The sequence below is a fragment of the Leucopleurus acutus genome (genome assembly GCF_964270905.1).
Source record: "Leucopleurus acutus genome assembly, chromosome: 3".
NCBI classification, from domain to species: Eukaryota; Metazoa; Chordata; class Mammalia; order Artiodactyla; family Delphinidae; genus Leucopleurus; species Leucopleurus acutus.
In genome coordinates, this window is record NC_139145.1 from 28,318,396 (window position 1) to 28,336,632 (window position 18,237).

Here is an 18,237-nt window from a genome sequence, read left to right on the forward strand (position 1 = left end):
GCCTTTAGGTCCAAGTCCTTGCTTAATAAGGTAAATGATAAGAAGTTGTTCAACAGGTCTCATATCTTTGTTTACCTCAATTTTTGCCGGCAAAAAATTTTCCAGACCTCCCAGGACCATCTAATATGACCCAAATCCCATTCCCAGAATGCTCTGCTCTTCTCAACACTCGATCCAACTTCGCTCCCTTTTGTTTCTCCCAAACCCTTGCACTGTGTTCTCTGTAACTTGGTCAGTGATCTGCCACTCATACTTTCTATTCTCGCACTTCCCCAACTCCAGCATCACTGAAGCCGGGCTCCCCCCTGAGGCTCTCTCAAGCTGAGAAGGCTGCTTATTCTTACAACAGACAGCTCAGGCTTTGGCAATGGCATCAATAACGTCTTTGCTCCCTCTGCTGCCTGCAGACAATTCTCTCCCACTCTCACGAAGAACTGCCTTCTGCTTGGGTATGCGTGCCTACTGACTTTACTACCCTCTCATTTGTGCCAGTCACTCCCCCTTATTTGACAGAGGAGGCTTGAGTTTGTCCTTTGCTGGCTCTTCCTCATCTCTACAACACCTAAATGTTGGCATTCCTCAGGTTTGGCCCTAACCTCTCTTCTCTTCTCTCGCCATCCTTCCCTTTGGTCAGGTTTCTCCACCTTAGCACTACTGACATCTGGGGCTGCATAATTCTGCACTGTGGGGAGGAGGGCTGCACTGTGCAGCGTAGGATGTTCAGCAGCATCCCTAGCCTCTACCTACTGGATGCCAGCCTCATAGAAAACCCCTGTCTTACTTAGGCAATTACATGCACTCGTATGGCCTCCAATCTCTCTTCTTATATCCAGTTTCCTATTTGATGTCTCTTAGAAGGCTCACAGGCATCTCAATCTTCGCACGAACTCAACTGAAGTTTTGTTTTGAAATTTGTCCTGTCCCAAGTCTTCACCATCTTGGTAAATGGCCCAATCCAGAAACCAAGGACCCACCGCTGATTCCTCCCACCTCCTCCACCTGCAGGACCAATAAATTCTACTCCCAAATTAGTTCTCAAATCTGTGCACCCCCTTTATCTTCACTATCACCACCTCAGACCAAACCACAAAGATTCCTCACCTGAATGAATGCCATAACCTCCTAACTTGTGGCCCTGCTTCCACTCTGGCCTCCAAGCAGCCTGCTCTCCACAGAGCAGCCAAAGTGGTCATCTGACCAAATCACTCCGTTATTTAAAATCTGAAAAGATTTCCTATCTACTTAAAATAAAACCTAAACCCCAAGCCCATAAAATCCTACATGACCTGGCCCTCACCTAAATCCCAAACCTACCACTCCTCGCCTCACTATCAAACCCCATCACACTACCCTCCCAGAACATTCCAAGCTCCTTACCTCTCAGTGCCTTCGTGTTTGCAGAAGACCGGGCCTCCAGCTGCCCCCATGGCTGACTCCTCCTCCAACAGGCTTTCTGTGAGCGCTCTCAATAAACCCTCCCTCCCTCCCACCCCTTCACTGTTCTCTATCACAGCACCCTGTTTGGCTCCTTAAAGCACCTTCTCACCTTGTCTATTACAAATCAAGAACAGCTTTGCTGCTACTGTTGTTAACCTGCTTGTCTGACTCCCTTCACTGGACTGTCACCTCTAGGAGGGCAGGGACGTGGTTCTCTATCATAAACCCAGGAACTGGCACAGAGTAGGTATTCTACGAAATACTTACTAGTTGAATTCTAGGGGAAGATGGGTAACAAAGCTGTGGAACACACAGACAACTATAAATAAGAGATACGAACAGAAAAACCCACGAAGGCAACAAGCAAATTAGCTAAAACAGAACGTGGCTTCCTCTGGCTATCCACCTGAGTTCCAAGCTGAAAGGAGGAAGGGCAGGAGGACTTCATATCTCAGGAACAAATTTAATTTTAATCACCCACTGTTTTCCGGGACTGATGCCGCTATTTCCTTTTATTAGCAGACATCACCAAACAAGACAGGAGAGAGACACACAAAAATTACCAATCTATGGAGAGACAAGACAGACATTTCACCTACGCCAAACACATTTCCTGTCTGAAGGAGCTTCAAAGCTGGAGGTGAAGACAGACCCCACCAACCAGCTAACAGAAGGTCATATACAGGTGCTTCTACTGGCCAAAGGTGAGACAATTTGAACACCAAAGGGATACTAATTATATTGGATTGAAATACATCAAATATGTTTAATTGTATCAGATCATAATGATACTAACACAAAACAAAAATCATTACTCACCACTGGAAGATGCTAAGGAAACAATTTATTATTTTGAAACAGGTAAGCAGAGAGAAGAGCACACATATATCCTAGCTTTTCTTTGTGAACCGTTTTTCAGTTATTTGAATGACAAAATAGTTGATGAAGTAAATCTTTATGGACATATTCTAGCTAATGAATAAATAAGAAGTTATAGAAATAGAACATCATCAGTGATGCCAACAACACAAAGAAAAGTCAGACATGATGTACCCCTGATGAAAATATCAACACCATTTATAAAGCAGACTTAACAAAAAATTGAACCTGAATGTGATCTAGCCCCTAAGTATGACTACCAATTTACAGGAAATACAGAAGAAAGAGGATTATGTTAAATGACACCATGGGTATGCAGTTAATAAGGAACAGACTCTGGAAAACTATGGGGCAAACAATCTGGGTTTTTTTCTATTAAAATATGCCAGGAAAAAAAGAGATTTGGAGAAGAAACCAATAGAGACTTGAAAGACACATCGCTAATCGCAATGCAGGGTCTTTATGAGCATCTTCATTCAAACAAACTGTAAAATAAATATATAAATAAAGTATATGAGACAACTACAGAAATTTAAATGATATTTGACGATATAAAGGAATTAACTTTTTTTGTGTGATAATGGTTTAGGGCTATACTTGAGAAAAGAATGATTACCTTTTAGAGATATACATATATTGAAATATTTACAGATAAACTGATGTCTGGGATTTGCTTCAAAAAAATCTGTGGTGGAAAGGGAAAGTGTGTGGGGATGTAACAAGATTGGCCATGAGTTGATAATTTTTCAACATGGATGACAGACACGTGAAGGTTCATTCATTACATTATTCTACTTTTGTAGAGAGCATACAGTAAGTTTTAAAAGTCCAAAAACAGAAAGCTTAAAAAACAAAACAAAGCATGCTATAGTAAAGAACATTCTAGAAACTGACTAGCTGTGGGTACTTGGTAGGAAACCAAAGTGAAGAACCCTGGCCCTGGGAGGTAATCATGTCCTGTCCCCAAACTGGCTCTAGAGGCAGGACCAAAGCAAGGTTGGGCTCAACTGTGGATCTGCAAATTCCTAGACACGTAGGGGAAAGTGTCTGAAAGCTGTGCAGGTCCTGTGAGATGGGCAGTATTAGGGGGCTGGAGAAGTGAGTGAGGCGGACTCGTTTGGGGGCCACAGAGTAGGGGTTTGGGAGAATGAGTAGATGAGGAAACCTCTTTGGGAAGTGATTGGCGGCTTCACTGGCTCTCTGTTTTGCTGCCTGTCTCCCCTCCCTGAAGAGGGCAGGGAGGGGACTTCCCTGGTGGCACAGTGGTTAAGAATCCGCCTACCAATGCAGGGGAGACGGGTTCGAGCTCTGGTCTGGGAAGATCCCACATGCCGCAGAGCAACTAAGCCCGTGCACCACAACTACTGAGCCCGCGAGCCACAACTACTGAGCCCGTGTGCTGCAACTACTGAAGCCTGCTTGCCTAGAGCCTGCGCTCCGCCACAAGAGAAACCACCGCAATGAGAAGCCTGTGCACCGCAACGAAGAGCAGGCCCCTGCTCACCACAACTAGAGAGAGCCCACGCGCAGCAACGAAGATCCAACGCAGCCAAAAATAAATTAAAAATATAAATGAATTTATTTAAAAAAGAGGGCAGGCAGAATATTTCTGCTATATATCCAGTGCCTGGTACACAGTAGGTTCATTATAGTACTATTAGTATATATTATTATTAACAATAAATAAGTTGAGTGAATGAACTCTAATAAGGCCCAATAAAATGAATGCTACAAAGGCAATGTAAGCAAACTGTGCTTACAAGTAACATGTAGTTCTTTGAATTAAAATAATTTATTTTTAAAAATCACTGATAATACTATATTTTTCTTATCCTTTGTTATAAGTTTTCACACACAGCATCTTATTTAAAAATTTACCAAACCACACTACAACATAATCACGCCAAATATTATTCGGCCTAGCAGAACCAAGGTCTCCTGGTCTCCTAGTCAACATTTTTTTTCCTATATCACTCTGCTGGTAAGATTTACAATTAGTCAAGTGCTAAAGATACAGCATGTTTTCCAAGAAGCAATTGTACCTTCACAACACAACACTAAATTTCTACTTTACCCCTAGGATGTGAGTTTTGTAACTCTGGGTAAGCTACAACATAACCCGACATTAACAACTAACCAAAGACCAAGAGAAAGTATAGAATAGTAACTAAAAGGCCTGTATGCTTAAGAAACAAAAGTGATCTTGTGCCTTAGAGAGGAAACCAGATGTAGAGCATTCAGACTTTACTCTGCTGAGCTAGCAACACAAGCTGGTTGTACTGGCAGAGATCCTGATTTATTCAGAGCTCAAACAAGGTTCGGCTGGTGGAATCTAACCTTGAACTAGAACAAACTGGAAGGAGGGAAAAAGTGCCACAAAGAGAAGGCAATTCAAAAGTCTATGAATGTATTGCAAAACATGACTTTGTTTAGGAAATCTAGTTTCTTTGGGGGTGTCTTAATTGCAAATGAGGTATTTTCAAGAAACTATATGTACTAGTGCCAAACAGTAAAGTGTCCTTTGAATTTCAAATTAAATTTGTTACAGAAATCCCACCCCTTTGTGGAATAAGGATGTAAAATACTTGGGATTTGAATTCCACCTGTATGCTTCAGGCAGATATTTCGCTAAATAGGATATATGATCAGGTTTCAAAGAAAGAAAAGAAAAAAACAATTGCATAAAGTCTATACCACCCAGCTCATTTCCCCATAAAATGGCCTCCAGAAGCATTTAATGTTGGAACACTGTGTACTAACTAACTTTATTAATACATCGATGACAGTACTGACCCACTGTCAATAGAGCAGTCACCAGCACATTGGGACAAAGGAAAAAAGCTAGACAGCAAGAGAGGTAAGGGCTCACAGACTGTCCTCAACTAAGTCACTAATACTCAAAGTGACACCATTTCCAACCAAGTCCAATTATTTTATTTTATACTTGAAAGTGAAGATAGGAGGCATGAGACTGACAGGTCTCCTGCCTGTTTTAAAGACAGTATCAGGGGCTTCCCTGGTGGAGCAGTGGTTAAGAATCCGCCTGCCAATGTAGGGACACGGGCTCGAGCCCTGGTCCGGGAAGATCCCACATGCTGCGGAGCAACTAAGCCCATGCGCCACAACTACTGAGTCTGCGCTCTAGAGCCCGCAAGCCACAACTACTGAGCCCACGTGCCACAACTACTGAAGCCCACGTGCCTAGAGCCTGTGCTTTGCAACAAGAGAAGCCATGACAATGAGAAGCCTGTGCACTGCAACGAAGAGTAGCCCCCGCTCACCACAACTAGAGAAAGCCCGCACACAGCAACGAAGACCCAACACAGCCGTAAATAAATAAATAAATTTATTTTTTTTTAAAAAAAGAGAATAACAGGAAAATTAACCAGATTTCAAAGACGATGGAGGACCAGAAAGTCACAAAACATTTTAACCTCATCTTGGTTTAATCTCAAGTCATTCCTCTGCTCAATAATTTTGTCTTTTTTTTTTTTTTTTTTAAGACCCCACCACTAACCTTACTGCTCATGCAGTAGAGATCAAAGGAATGAAAACAAAGGCTTTTTCAATTACAGGACCACTCCTTGGCTCCTGGATTGATTAAGGGCTTCCTTGCTGGAATTTCTAGAGGAGATTCGGTAGGATAGGCTGGTACTCAGTCACCCCTACTTAAACGAGGAATTCTTGATGATGCATGTACTGCTTCTCATTTACTCTTTAGAGTTAAACACAGCTAGGATAAGAATGCCCTCTATTCGCTACATGTCAGACTTCCATTCTGGGGGCTGAGCTATGACCTGAAAAGGCCTCTTTTTTACCTTTCTAACTAAAACGAAAAGACTAAACAAGCCAACTGCATAAAGTCTCATCACATAAGCACTCGTATCAAGGCAGTCAAACAACATCATCATCATTTAGCCAAACTTCTATAGTGCTATATGATTCAGCTTTAAACACTTCAAGTTGCACTGAAGCAAGTGACCGAATGGCCAGATAGCCAAAATTCATGGTCATAACTCTTTGTCAGGGGCAGATTTTGATCTATGCCAACAACCAGAATTGGCTCATACCCACAAACCTCTTTGAAAAACCTTAGTGCAAAATTCCCAGGATACAAGAAATTCATAGATTCAGAGCCACAGCCTTTCATCACAGGATTAGAATGCTGCTTCCTACCACATGTGGGCACTAAGCAAGAGTTGGCCATCACCAATACTTTCCATATAAGGAAGTCTCAGGAAGCTAGCAAGCTCTCTTTAAGAAAAGAGAATTGCTGGTTCTAAACTCTTAACAAGCAATCCCTAAAAGGATAAATTCTATGGTATGTGAAATATATCTCAATTAAAAAAAAAAGAAAGAATAGTTCAACTGGGACTTCCTTGGTAGCACCGTGGTTAAGAATCCACCTGCCAATGCAGGGGACACGGGTTTGAGCCCTGGTCCAGGAAGATCCCACATGCCACGGAGCAACTAAGCCTGTGCGCCACAACTACTGAGCCTGTGCTCTAGAGCCCATGAGCCACAACTACTGAGCCCGCACTCTAGAGCCCACAAGCCACAACTACTGAAGCCGGCGCACCTAGAGCCCGTGCTCTGCAACAAGAGAAGTCCCCATTCGCCACAACTAGAGAAAGCCCGTGCAGTAATGAAGACCCAATGCAGCCAAAAATTAATTAATTAAAAAAAAAAATAGGGCTTCCCTGGTGGCTCAGTGGTTGGGAGTCCGCCTGCCAATGCAGGGGACACGGGTTCGTGCCCCGGTCCGGGAAGATCCCACATGCCGCGGAGCGGCTGGGCCCGTGAGCCATGGCTGCTGAGCCTGTGCGTCCAGAGCCTGTGCTCTGCAACGGGAGAGGCCACAACAGTGAGAGGCCCGTGTACCGCAAAAAAATAAAAAATAATAATAGTTCAAATGCAGTTTTGCCATTTTTAACAGTATTCCAAAAATATATGTTGAGAAATTACCTCACATATCCTAAAGCTTTCATTCAAGTTTATATAATCTATTCGAACAGATGCCAATTATTATCATACTTTGATACAGTGTATAATGAATTGTTTAAAAAAATTACCCTTACTCTACTCAATCACAATTCTAGCTCAACTTCTATTCATGAGATAAAACAAAAATTATAATAAAGAATGGCAGGACTTCCCTGGTGGTGCAGTGGTTAAGAATCCGCCTGCCAATGCAGGGGACATGGGTTCGAGCCCTGGTCCAGGAAGATCCCACATGCTGCAGAGCAACTAAGCCCGTGCACCACAACTACTGAGCCTGCGCTCTACAGCCCATGAGCCACAACTACTGAGCCCATGTACCACAATTACAGAAGCCCACGTGCCTAGAGCCCGTGCTCTGCAACAAGAGAAGCCCCAACTCGCCACAACTAGAGAAAGCCCACGCACAGCAATGAAGACCCAACGCAGACAAAAATAAATAAATACATAATAAAGAATGGCTTTATTGGCTTCATAGTGAGATATTTAAGTGAAATGAGTACGCTCAAATACTTCACAGTAGTAAAATATAAAGCAGTACGATGACAATTTCTGGCTAATGGTATCATTGAAATTTGTGCCAAATAAGTTACACTTGTATTGCCAGAAGAACTGAGCATCTGTACAGTTCTTAGGTATATATACTGAACACAGGAAAAGTGTTCTTTTCAACCTTAGGATACTATTTCTAGATGTTACACCAGGAACAAGCCCCAGTGAAACAAAAATGTAAAGTTTCATGACAATCATGCTCCACCTATTTAACTTTTATTCACACATATGATAAATACCAGGAATAACTGCTTATCGCTTTAGGAAAAAACTACTTACAAGAGATAGCAGCAAACGGAACAGGTCACCAACATGGTGATGATAACTCTGGAGAAAAAAAAAAAGTGCAAGCATTAGATAACTAGCAAACTATGCAGACTTTGCAGGAGGTTTAAGTTCCCTTCCCAGGTGATCAAACCTGGCAAGGATTGCACAACCAGGAAAATACATCTGAATCCGTTCAAACACCAGAGACAGCAGGGTGCCCTGGGGTGCACACAGCAGAATTCTACGGAAGTCATTAACATTTGTATTTAAGGGAATGTGTACTGATGCCACAGTTTAGGGGTCTAATCCAAACCCATCTGAAACTGAACACAAAAGGCTGTACTGGTAATAGCTTTGACATCCAAGTAACTGCCCTATTTGGTATATGAAATGACACTATACTGCTAAAAATGTTACTGAGTCCAAGCTCGCTCTGCTCACCGCATGACAGGCCAATGAATCGGAGACGAGGTGTTGAGGCAAGGGATACGACTTTATTGGGAAAGCCGGCAGCCCGAGAAGATGGCAGACCGGTGTCTCCGAAAAACCATCTTCTCTGGGTCTGGATGCCAGTTTCTTTTATAGAATCAGAGAGGGAGAGGCGGTGAGGAAGTAAAGTAAGAAGGCAGAACAGACAGGGAGAGGCGGTGAGGAAGGAAAGTAAAAGGGCCATCAGTCTTGCAAAACATCTGGAATGACCAGCCTCGGTGAGGGGATGTGTTAGTTTCTTCTTTTTTGCAGCCATTCACAGGTGAGCAGGGCTAGCAGAGGGACAGGGTTCCCTGAGGCAGGCCATTATGTATGATTATAATAACAAAAGCAATGAAAAGCAAAGGTTAAAGTCAAAGAAACAGATCCAATGTGGAGTCCGATTTAGCTCTTCCGTGTTACCAAAATATGACTTTCTAGCCTTGACCTCTCCCCATCTCCATTCCTGTCTGAAAAACAGTTAAACCTGGATCTCTGATCAGCTGAATTTCAACGTTTAAAAACTTGAATTCATGATATTCTTTTCCCATTTCTCTTTCCAAATTTAAAGCTCCTACTCCAGAGAAGCTCTGCCATTTCCACCCATCTGACCCACCCCTCCAATCTGTCATCTTTTTACTCATACCTCCCCTGCACCTTCAGTCACCAAATGCTGTGGATTAGTCCTTTGAAGCAGCTCTCCTTATGCGGATTTTCTTCCTTTCTATTCCCATCGTTAAAATCAAAATTTATCAGGTCTGCCTGGATAACTGCTGGCAGATTCAAAACTTTCTTCCTTCCCTTTCATTCTATCCATACAATCTTTCATTCATTCCTACAATCACCATGGGTTAATCTTTCTAAAATATTCCTTTCATTACATCACTCTACAGCTTATCACCTTTCAATGCCCCCCCATCATTCACAGGCGTGACTTCCAAAGAGGGGGTCTCCACACCCCATAGAGTAAGAAAGACTATCTCCTAGAAGGCAGGGGGCAAATATCTGAACTCCTATATATATTATGTTTAACTCATCCTTTAGAAATTCTGTGTGTGTGCATATATTTTCTGTGGTTAATACACTGGCTTGTCCGTTCAACAGATTCAGAGTGACTTGTATGCACCAGGCTCTGGGGAGAGAGGAGTGAACAAAAGGGATGACAACCCCTGAAGTCTAGCAAAGCAAAGGTTCCTGGTGAGAGGGTATCAGGCATTCAAAGAGGACAGAGGCCAGTGGGGCTGAGCTGAGCAAGGACAGCCTGGTAGGAAGTGAGGTCAGAGGTATCTGGTAGCCTCTGAAAGGAAAAGGGAAGCTATTTGGGAGGGATTTGAGGAGAGGACTGACAAAATCTGACCCAAATTCTAATAGGATCTCTCTGCAGGGTGGAAATAGACTAGGGAAGAGAAAGCAAAAGGAAAAGCAGAAAAACCAGTTAGTGGGGAATTGCACCAATGGACCACTCTGGTAGCAGTGCCTGTAGTGAGAACTGGTCAGACTCTGGATATATCCTGAAGGCACATTCTTCAAAACATGTACCTTATAGTACATATATAAATAGGTATTGGGGGTTGCACATCATGTTTATTATTCTCCATCCCAAGCTTCTGCTCCTCTTCTTCCATTCCCCTGCCCCAACCTGGAATCCCTCCTTCAGTCTTTCCCTTCCCCAAAAGACCAACTCAGAGATCGGAAACAGCTGAGGCCCCTTTGTACTACTTGATTAATAGTTCGATATCAAACGCTCCCTCATGGGAATTCCCTGGTGGTCCAGTGGCTAGGACTCCACGCTTCCACTGTGCGGGTTCGATCCCTGGTCAGGGAACTAAGATCCCGCAAGCCGCACGGCACAACACAGCCAAAAAGAAAAGAAAAAAAAATTTTTAATTAAGATATCAGTTCCTAATGTGCTTCATTAAAATATCAGTTCCTAATGTGCTTCTTCTAAGTTATTGCCTGCTGAAGAGTTTAGGGGTGAAGTGTCATGATAACTGCAATTTACCTTCAAATGATTCAGCAAAATTATGTATGTATGTATGCACACCTGGATTCATAGACAAAGCAAATATAAAGCAAATATGAATATGTCAGCATTATTGAATCTAGGTGGTGTTATACAACACCTGTACTACTCTATTTTTCTGAATGTTCAAAAATGTTATGTCTGAAAAAATTGGAGCTGACTGAACTGTAACACTAATCCCTGTGCTCTGTCCCCATTCCCTCCCCCACAACTACTGCTAAGGGAGCCACTGTGAAAAAATCTGAAGCTTTTAGAGAATCTGTGGATTCCTAAAGAGGAGAATGGGAAATCATGAAAAATAGGAATGGTCAGGAACCAGTACTCCAGGTACAGACTTCATCTTATCCAGCCCTTTTTCAGTTGTAGAAAAGATGAGAGTAAGAGGCTTGTTTTAGGTTATACACAGATTCAGAAGAGTTTTTCCCCTTTTGCTCCCTTTTTCCCCCAGCTTCATGAGGTCCTGAAAACCTCCTAATCACCCAGGTTTCTGCATTCTGATGTGCAGGGGTCTCAGAGAAGAGGATTTAACAGCGAAGTCTCCTTTCTTCCCTTCTCACACAGCACCTTTACTTAGCTCCTTAATGAAGATGTTTTTAATCCTTCAAATCAGAAATGCTCTCCCGCGTTAAAAATTCACCATAGTCCTTGAATCAATTCAGCTCCTTCGTGTATTTAAAAAAAAAAAAAATCACTTGCAGTCCTTTCAGAAGGTAAAGGGGAACTAATACTAATTCAGTACTAATATTTCCATTTTACAATAAGGAAACAGGAACATGGAAAAGTTAACTAAACTATCCAAGGTCATAGGGATCATCCAGCCGGGAGCAGTGTTTCTCAAAGTGTAATACAGTAACTCCTAGGAGACACCTAGTGTTTTAAGACCTGCTCAATCCTGCCAAGAGCAGGAAATACAAGGACTGAGGTGGAGGCTATGAATTAGATCCAGATAACATATCACTAGCAGGTCAAACCTGAATAGTGACACTAGGGCTAGAAACTGAGTAGCCCATGGACCACTGGAGGCGTTTCATTACCCCGGGTAACACCAGTGGCATCAAGACCCAAGGCTGGGCATGGTGGGCCCCAAATAGGGGTCTTCAAGAAAGGAGTGGTCAACACTACCAGAACATTAATAAATGCTTTCTGAGTATGAAGGCTGGAAAGGCAGACAGTGGGTCATGAAACAGCTGAAGACAGAAACACAACAAAGGAGTACTATGTTGTTCTCTAATTCCAGTAGGAGAAACAAGCCCAAGGAATTAAATTTGGTTAATACAAATTGTTTTAATAACCCCAGAATTCTGACACTCTAAATCATCTATTACAGGCTGGAAAGATGACCCTATATAACTGATGTTAGGGGTGGGGTGGGGAAGAGGAACCTAATACAGTGAAATGACAGAAATTCATCCACCATTTTTCCTTTTTAAACAAATTATGATTTACTTGTAAGCTCGATGGAAGTAACAGGCCTAACACAGTTTATTCCAGAGAGCAAAAGGGGTTCTGGTCACAAAACATTAAGGAAGTAATAGCATTTTCTTTCCTTTAATAAAGGCAATAGACTTATCCACTCAATAACTCTTTACTGAATGTCTACTCTGCATGCAGAGCACTGTGAGGCCACCAATTCGTTTCAAAGAATAAAACAAGAGATGGTGTTCCCCCAAATCTGTGACTTCAGTCTAAGTTTCACCCCACATGATCTTGCCGCTGAGAAAAAATGACTAAAAGGCAAAGAGGAACCAGAAAGAGGGTGTTCCAAAGCCCCTTTGAAGATAAGACTCTGTTTCATACTACAATAAAAAAAAAGTTTACTTACAAAACAGATAAAGCTCTAACAAAGAAGTCTGGGGGAAAAAAGTCCTTCTTAACCAATCATTCTAAGAGCTTGTTACACTCACATACAAGGGCTGGAGAGCCCTTGGAAAGGTATGACGCAGGGGTTTCTAAACAATACCTCCGACTCTTTGATAATTAATCTCGCTCTAGATCAAGCCCCAGCTAGATCCTGGCGCCCACTAGATGCAAGGCCTGGGCTCAACGTTGCTGCACAAGCTTGTCCTCTGCAACTGCGACAGTCTGTGAGGCAGAGAGATCAATTTCTGTTTTATTTATTTGATCCGTTCCTTTAAAGTTTAGGCAAACGAGGCCTCATTTGGGTGGACGGCAGGGCTAAAGGGGCGACAGACGTCTAGGGACGAACCCCAACTTCTCCTTGAGTCTTTATAAACCCATTTCCGACTGCACCCTCCCCACACAGAGACGTGATGAGAAAAAATTCCCCTACAACTCCTTCCCAAGGAGGGTCCGCCGGAAGTCACCCTCCTCACGTTCAGGCCGGGAGACACTGAGGCTGCTGCGATAAGGAAGTCGAGGGGCTGCACGGGGGTCGGGGCCTGACTGGAGGGCAGGATCACCCGGGCAAGGTCTCCGACCGGTGCGGAATCGCCCCCTCCCCCGCCCGGCTCTGCGGGTCCTCACCGCGCGTCCCTCCCCAGGCAGGCCTGGCGCACTTACCCCCGGTTGGGACCCTTAGGGATGAACCAGGGCACCAGGAAGCCGACGAAGCCCCAGAACACGCTCATCACGATGAGAGGCACGGTGAGGCCCGTATACGCCATGGCTGCTGCGGGAGGTGCCAGCCCCTGCCCCGCCGCCTCACTGTGGTCCCACCCGGAAGTGTCAACACCGGCCGCGTGACCTGCGAGCGCAAAGACCCGCCTCCCGCACCCCACGTGACCTCGCGCCGGACTCCGCCCCGCCGGGGACCGGGAGACAGAGCCCCGCCCTCCGCCGGCCGGTCTTGGGCCTCCTGCTCCTTGGAGGGACATCAGTCACCCCAGAGCCCCAGAGATAGGGGTAAGTCACCAGGGGCTCAGCAAAGTTTTCTGATACGAAGGTGACCCTTTTAAGAAAAGAGTTTAGGTATTTACAGCTTTATCTTATGCAACAAACATATAAAGAACTTAATAGTAAGTTTCTGTTCCGAATTCCTGTGTGCCAGGCACTGGGCCATGAGCTTTAAGTGTTTGAGTTTGTTTTAAACACCTCACGACAGCCTATGAAGTCGTTTTCATTATTATCCGCACTTTGCCGTTGAAGAAACTGAGGCCCAGGGAGGAGGTTAAGGATCCTGGCCAGAGTCACATAGCTACTAAGTGGCGGGGCCCGGAGTTAACCTTTGACGGTGTGATTTTCAAGCCCAGTGCTTTAGCTACTTACCTACTGAATGACTTGTGCACTGTGCCAAGTTTGGGGGCTACAGAAATCAAAGAGACACTGCCTGCCCTCAGGGAGTTCACAGGCTGGTGAGATGGACTTGTGAGCAGGCCACTCAATGCAGTGTGAAGGTAGAGTGGGCCATAGTGCACAACTTTTCCATCCCAGCCAGTCCTGAGCTGAGCCTTGAAAGAGGAGTAGAAATTGGCCAGAATAGCAAGGAGAAGGTAACATGGAGTTTCAAATGCTTGCCAAGGATCTTCACATATGTTCATTGTAGTATGTGACAACCTTGGAACAGAGGAACCCAGTTCTCAGAGAGGTTGACAGAGCTCTCAGGCAGAAGCAAGATGGAAAGCAAATCTATAAACCAATCCAATGTGCTTTACCCTGGACCATGTTTTCCCAGCAATAGTTACATTTCCTTACCTGGAATTGTCTCCTGATTTCTTTCTTCATTCAACTAGAATGGATTCCTGGATTAAATGAGAAATTGGACCAAAGATCTTTAATATCTCTTGAAACACGATACCAAGCCTTTACCTGAAGGACAAGGCAGGAAACTAGTTGGTCTCCTTTGTGCTCATCCTGCCCCCCGCAACAACTCAGTCTCTACAGAAATTCTGTTGTCCTTAAGTTCCAGTCCAGGCATCACCTTCACCAAGACCTGTTTTCATTCTGTTATTGCATGTCTTGTGGCCTTCTACTTGTTTGTGTGTATAAATTAACCAACCCTCTACTAGAGGGCAAACTCCTTGATTATGGACACTGTTTAACTGATCTTTGTTCCTTAGAAGCACTTTATACATAGAATGTGCTCAATAAACACTTGTACAACTGAATTGAATAGTTAAGAAAGGGTGAAATCAGCCAGAACTAAATTAGAGAAAAAAGTTTGCTCTTTCTTCCCATTTCTTTTTTTAAAAACTTATTTCTAATCGTGGCAAAATAAATATACATAACATAAAACTTAACCTTCTTTACCACTTTTAAGTGTACAGTCCAATAGTGTTAAGTATTCACACTGTTGTGCACCTGACCTCCAGAACATTTTCACACGCACTAAACAAATCCCCATTCTCTCCTTCCCCCGCCCCTGGCAACCACCATCCTACTTTCTGTTTCTATAAGCTTGACTACTCAAGATACCTGATATAAGTGGAATCATAGAACATTTGTCCTTTTGTGACTGGCTTATTTCACTTAGCATAATGTCCTCTAGATTCATCCATGTTGTAGCATGTATCAGAATTTCCATCCTTTTTAAGGCTGAATAATATTCAACTGTATGTATATACCACGTTTTGTTTCTCCATTCATCCGTGGTTGGATAGTTGGGTTGCCTTCACTTTTTTGGCTATTGTAAATTTTTTTCCCCTTTTAAAAATAAATGCAGATATTTTTAAGTTGATCTTGGTACGTCTAACTTTTGCCTTGCCTTCTTGGCAGCCTCTCTGAGAAGCAGATGTTGGGGAGCACAGGGATGTGGCTGTTCAGACACCAGTTCTGTCGAAATCTGTTTCAGCCTCTGTGAAAGAGAAAAATCTTTAATCTCGGTATTATATTTGTGGGCTAGTATTGGCCAATAGCTCCCTCTATCAGTCAGTCTGTCCAAAACATTTTATCACATGTTCCAAGTGAAAACTGTGGAGAAGGCCAGGAACTAGGATTCAGTGACCCTCTGAATGAAGAAATATTCTCTGCTTTCAAGGCATTTAAAGTCTCCTGCAGGAAATAAACCAGACTTTGGGCAGCGGTCCCAGGACTGCTGGGGAGTCCCCGAGACTCTCCCAGGGGGTCCACCAAGTCCTCTCTTTTCTAACTACCAATCTGTGTGAGGTTGAATTTTCTTCCTTTGCTTCCTTTTCTTCCAAAACATCATATTGCCACAGACTGAATGCAGAAGCATTGTAAGAATCCATTTGCCTTCTACTAAACCAGACATTAAGGAATTTTGCAAAAATGTAACACAATGTCACTCTTTTTGCAATGTTTTTTTGTTTTGTATTGGAAAAGATAGCTATTTTCCTTAAAAATGTTATTTCTGGGCTTCCCTGGTGGTGCAGTGGTTGAGAGTCCGCCTGCCGATGCAGGGGACACGGGTTTGTGTCCCGGTCCGGGAGGGTCCCACATGCCGCGGAGCTACTGAGCCTGCGCGCCCGGAGCCTGTGCTCCGCAACGGGAGAGGTTACAACAATGAGAGGCCCACGTACCGCAAAAAAAAGAAAAAGAAAAAAAAGTTATTTCTGTTAACATGTTTTGGGTTTATTATTATTTTTTAATGATTTAAAAATAAATCTTAAAATTTTAATGTCTAATATGGTAAATTATATCGATAGATATAACCCTCATAAATAAGGTCTTTGGGTCCTCAATAATTTTTAAATTAGAGGAAAATTCTCGGAGGCAACTTCAGTAGGATGAAATAAACAAGAGTGGATTATAAAACACTACAACGCAAACCCCAAAGAACCCTAAACAGGCATGCAGGTTTACAAAGCCACGAAGTCATAAAGCTCCTTTCCAAGTTGATTGAGAACGTTGGAAGTTAGTGGAGAAGCTGAAATTCCAGCCTAATTCACTACTTGTTTGCTCTGCACATATGTAGGGAACGTCCACTGCCGGCAGACACCACTGATAATTGCAGCTACCATTTCTTGATGGCCACATGCCAGTCATTAAACAAGGTACTTTGAATTACCTGTCTCATTCAGTGCTCACAACACCTAATATAGATGTTATTAAATCCATTTTACAGGGCTTCCCTGATGGCGCAGTGGTTGAGAGTCTGCCTGCTGATGCAGGGGACATGGGTTCGTGCCCTGGTCCGGGAAGATCCCACATGCCGCGGAGCGGCTGGGCCCGTGAGCCATGGCCGTGGAGCCTGTGTGTCCGGAGGCTGTGCTCCGCAACGGGAGAGGCCACAACAGTGACAGGCCCGCGTAAAGCAAAAAAAAAAAAAAAAAAAAGAGAGGCTCAGATTCGTAACTTGCCCAAAGTCTAGCTGTTTTAAGTGACAAAACTGGCATCTGAATGTAGGTCTTCGTAGCTCCTGTTCTTCCCACTAAGCCATGCTACCTCTCCTACTTCAAATAGTAAGTCAACCAAAACAAAGCAAAAAAACCTTAAACTATACACTAAACAAGATAGAGACATCTAAGGCCTAAGAGGAGACCTTTAAAAACCACCTGTTGCAGAATTAGCTGCCCTCCTACTAGGGATAGGCTAGGATGTGGTTGATTTAATTACTTCTGATGGACAAAGAATATTTTATTTATTACTGGTGCATGTTTATATTGTAATTATGGTGTTCAGGCAATACATCAACCTCATATAGTTATTTAAATTTGGATGACCTGCTGTTCTCATGAAGACTTCTTTACGGATCAAACTTTGAGTAAAAACCCAATCATATATGCACAGAATATTTCTAGAAGTATACAAAAGACTGGAAACAGTGACTGCTTCTGGGGAGAACTTAGTGACTGAACTTAGAGTCAGTGTGAAAGGAAACTTATTTTTTTGGCCATGCTGAGCGGCTTGTGGGATCGTCTTAGTTCCCCAACCATCCCTGACCAAGGATTGAACCCATGCCCCCTGCGATGGAAGTACGGAGTCCTAACCACTGGACCACCCGGGAATTCCCAGGAAACTTACTTTTCACTGTATACCTTTTGTACCTTTTTTTTAAAAAATTTATTTAATTTATTTATTTTTGGCTGCATTGGGGCTCTGTTGCTGAGTGCGGGCCTTCTCCAGTTGCGGCGAGCGGGGGCTACTCTTCGTTGCGGTGCGCGAGCATCTCATTGCCGTGGCTTCTCCTGCTGCAGAGCATGGGCTCTAGGCACGTGGGCTTCAGTAGTGGTGGCTAGTGGGCTCTAGAGTGCAGGCTCAGCAGTTGTGGCACACGGGCCTAGTTGCTCCGCGGCATGTGGGATCTTCCCAGACCAGGGCTCGAACCCGTGTCCCCTGCATTGGCAGGCGGATTCTTAACCACTGTGCCACCAGGGAGGCCCGTCTTGTACCTTTTTATGTTGTACTATATATATAAGTATTACTTCTTAAAAAAAAAACAAATTAATTTAAAAGAACAATGAACAAAGACCCAAGCCATTACCAGATTGGAACTGCTCAAAGTCTGTAGCATCAGCAGAGTATGAAGGACTCTTGGTTAGTACAGTTCTGCCGGGTTCCCAGAAGATTTGGTTACTTATTTGCCTACCCAACTCACATGGAAACCTCTGTAGCTGAACATCTCAACCCAAGTGCACTATGAAAGCAGACATTCAGAATCAGTTATGTGAAGTTTAAAAGTTTGGAGTCTTCCCAAAATAGCACAAGGGGACTCACTCAAGTAAATGGACATCTGCAAATTTGATGAAAAGGTCAGT

At 43.5% G+C, this 18,237-nt stretch overlaps 1 protein-coding gene across 1 annotated transcript in view; it reads right to left on the bottom strand.

The window, feature by feature from the left end:
- Nucleotides 1-13,298, bottom strand: part of ATP6V0E1 (ATPase H+ transporting V0 subunit e1) — a 34,953-nt gene extending 21,655 nt beyond the window's left edge. The window contains exons 1-2 of the mRNA XM_082835392.1: nt 13,145-13,298; nt 8,146-8,193 (exon numbers count right to left, since the gene is read on the bottom strand). Coding sequence (XP_082691518.1) covers nt 8,146-8,193; nt 13,145-13,248 — 152 coding nt within the window. The 5' untranslated portion in view covers nt 13,249-13,298. The remainder of the gene's footprint in view (nt 1-8,145; nt 8,194-13,144) is intronic.
- Between the last annotated feature and the right edge of the window lie 4,939 nt (nt 13,299-18,237).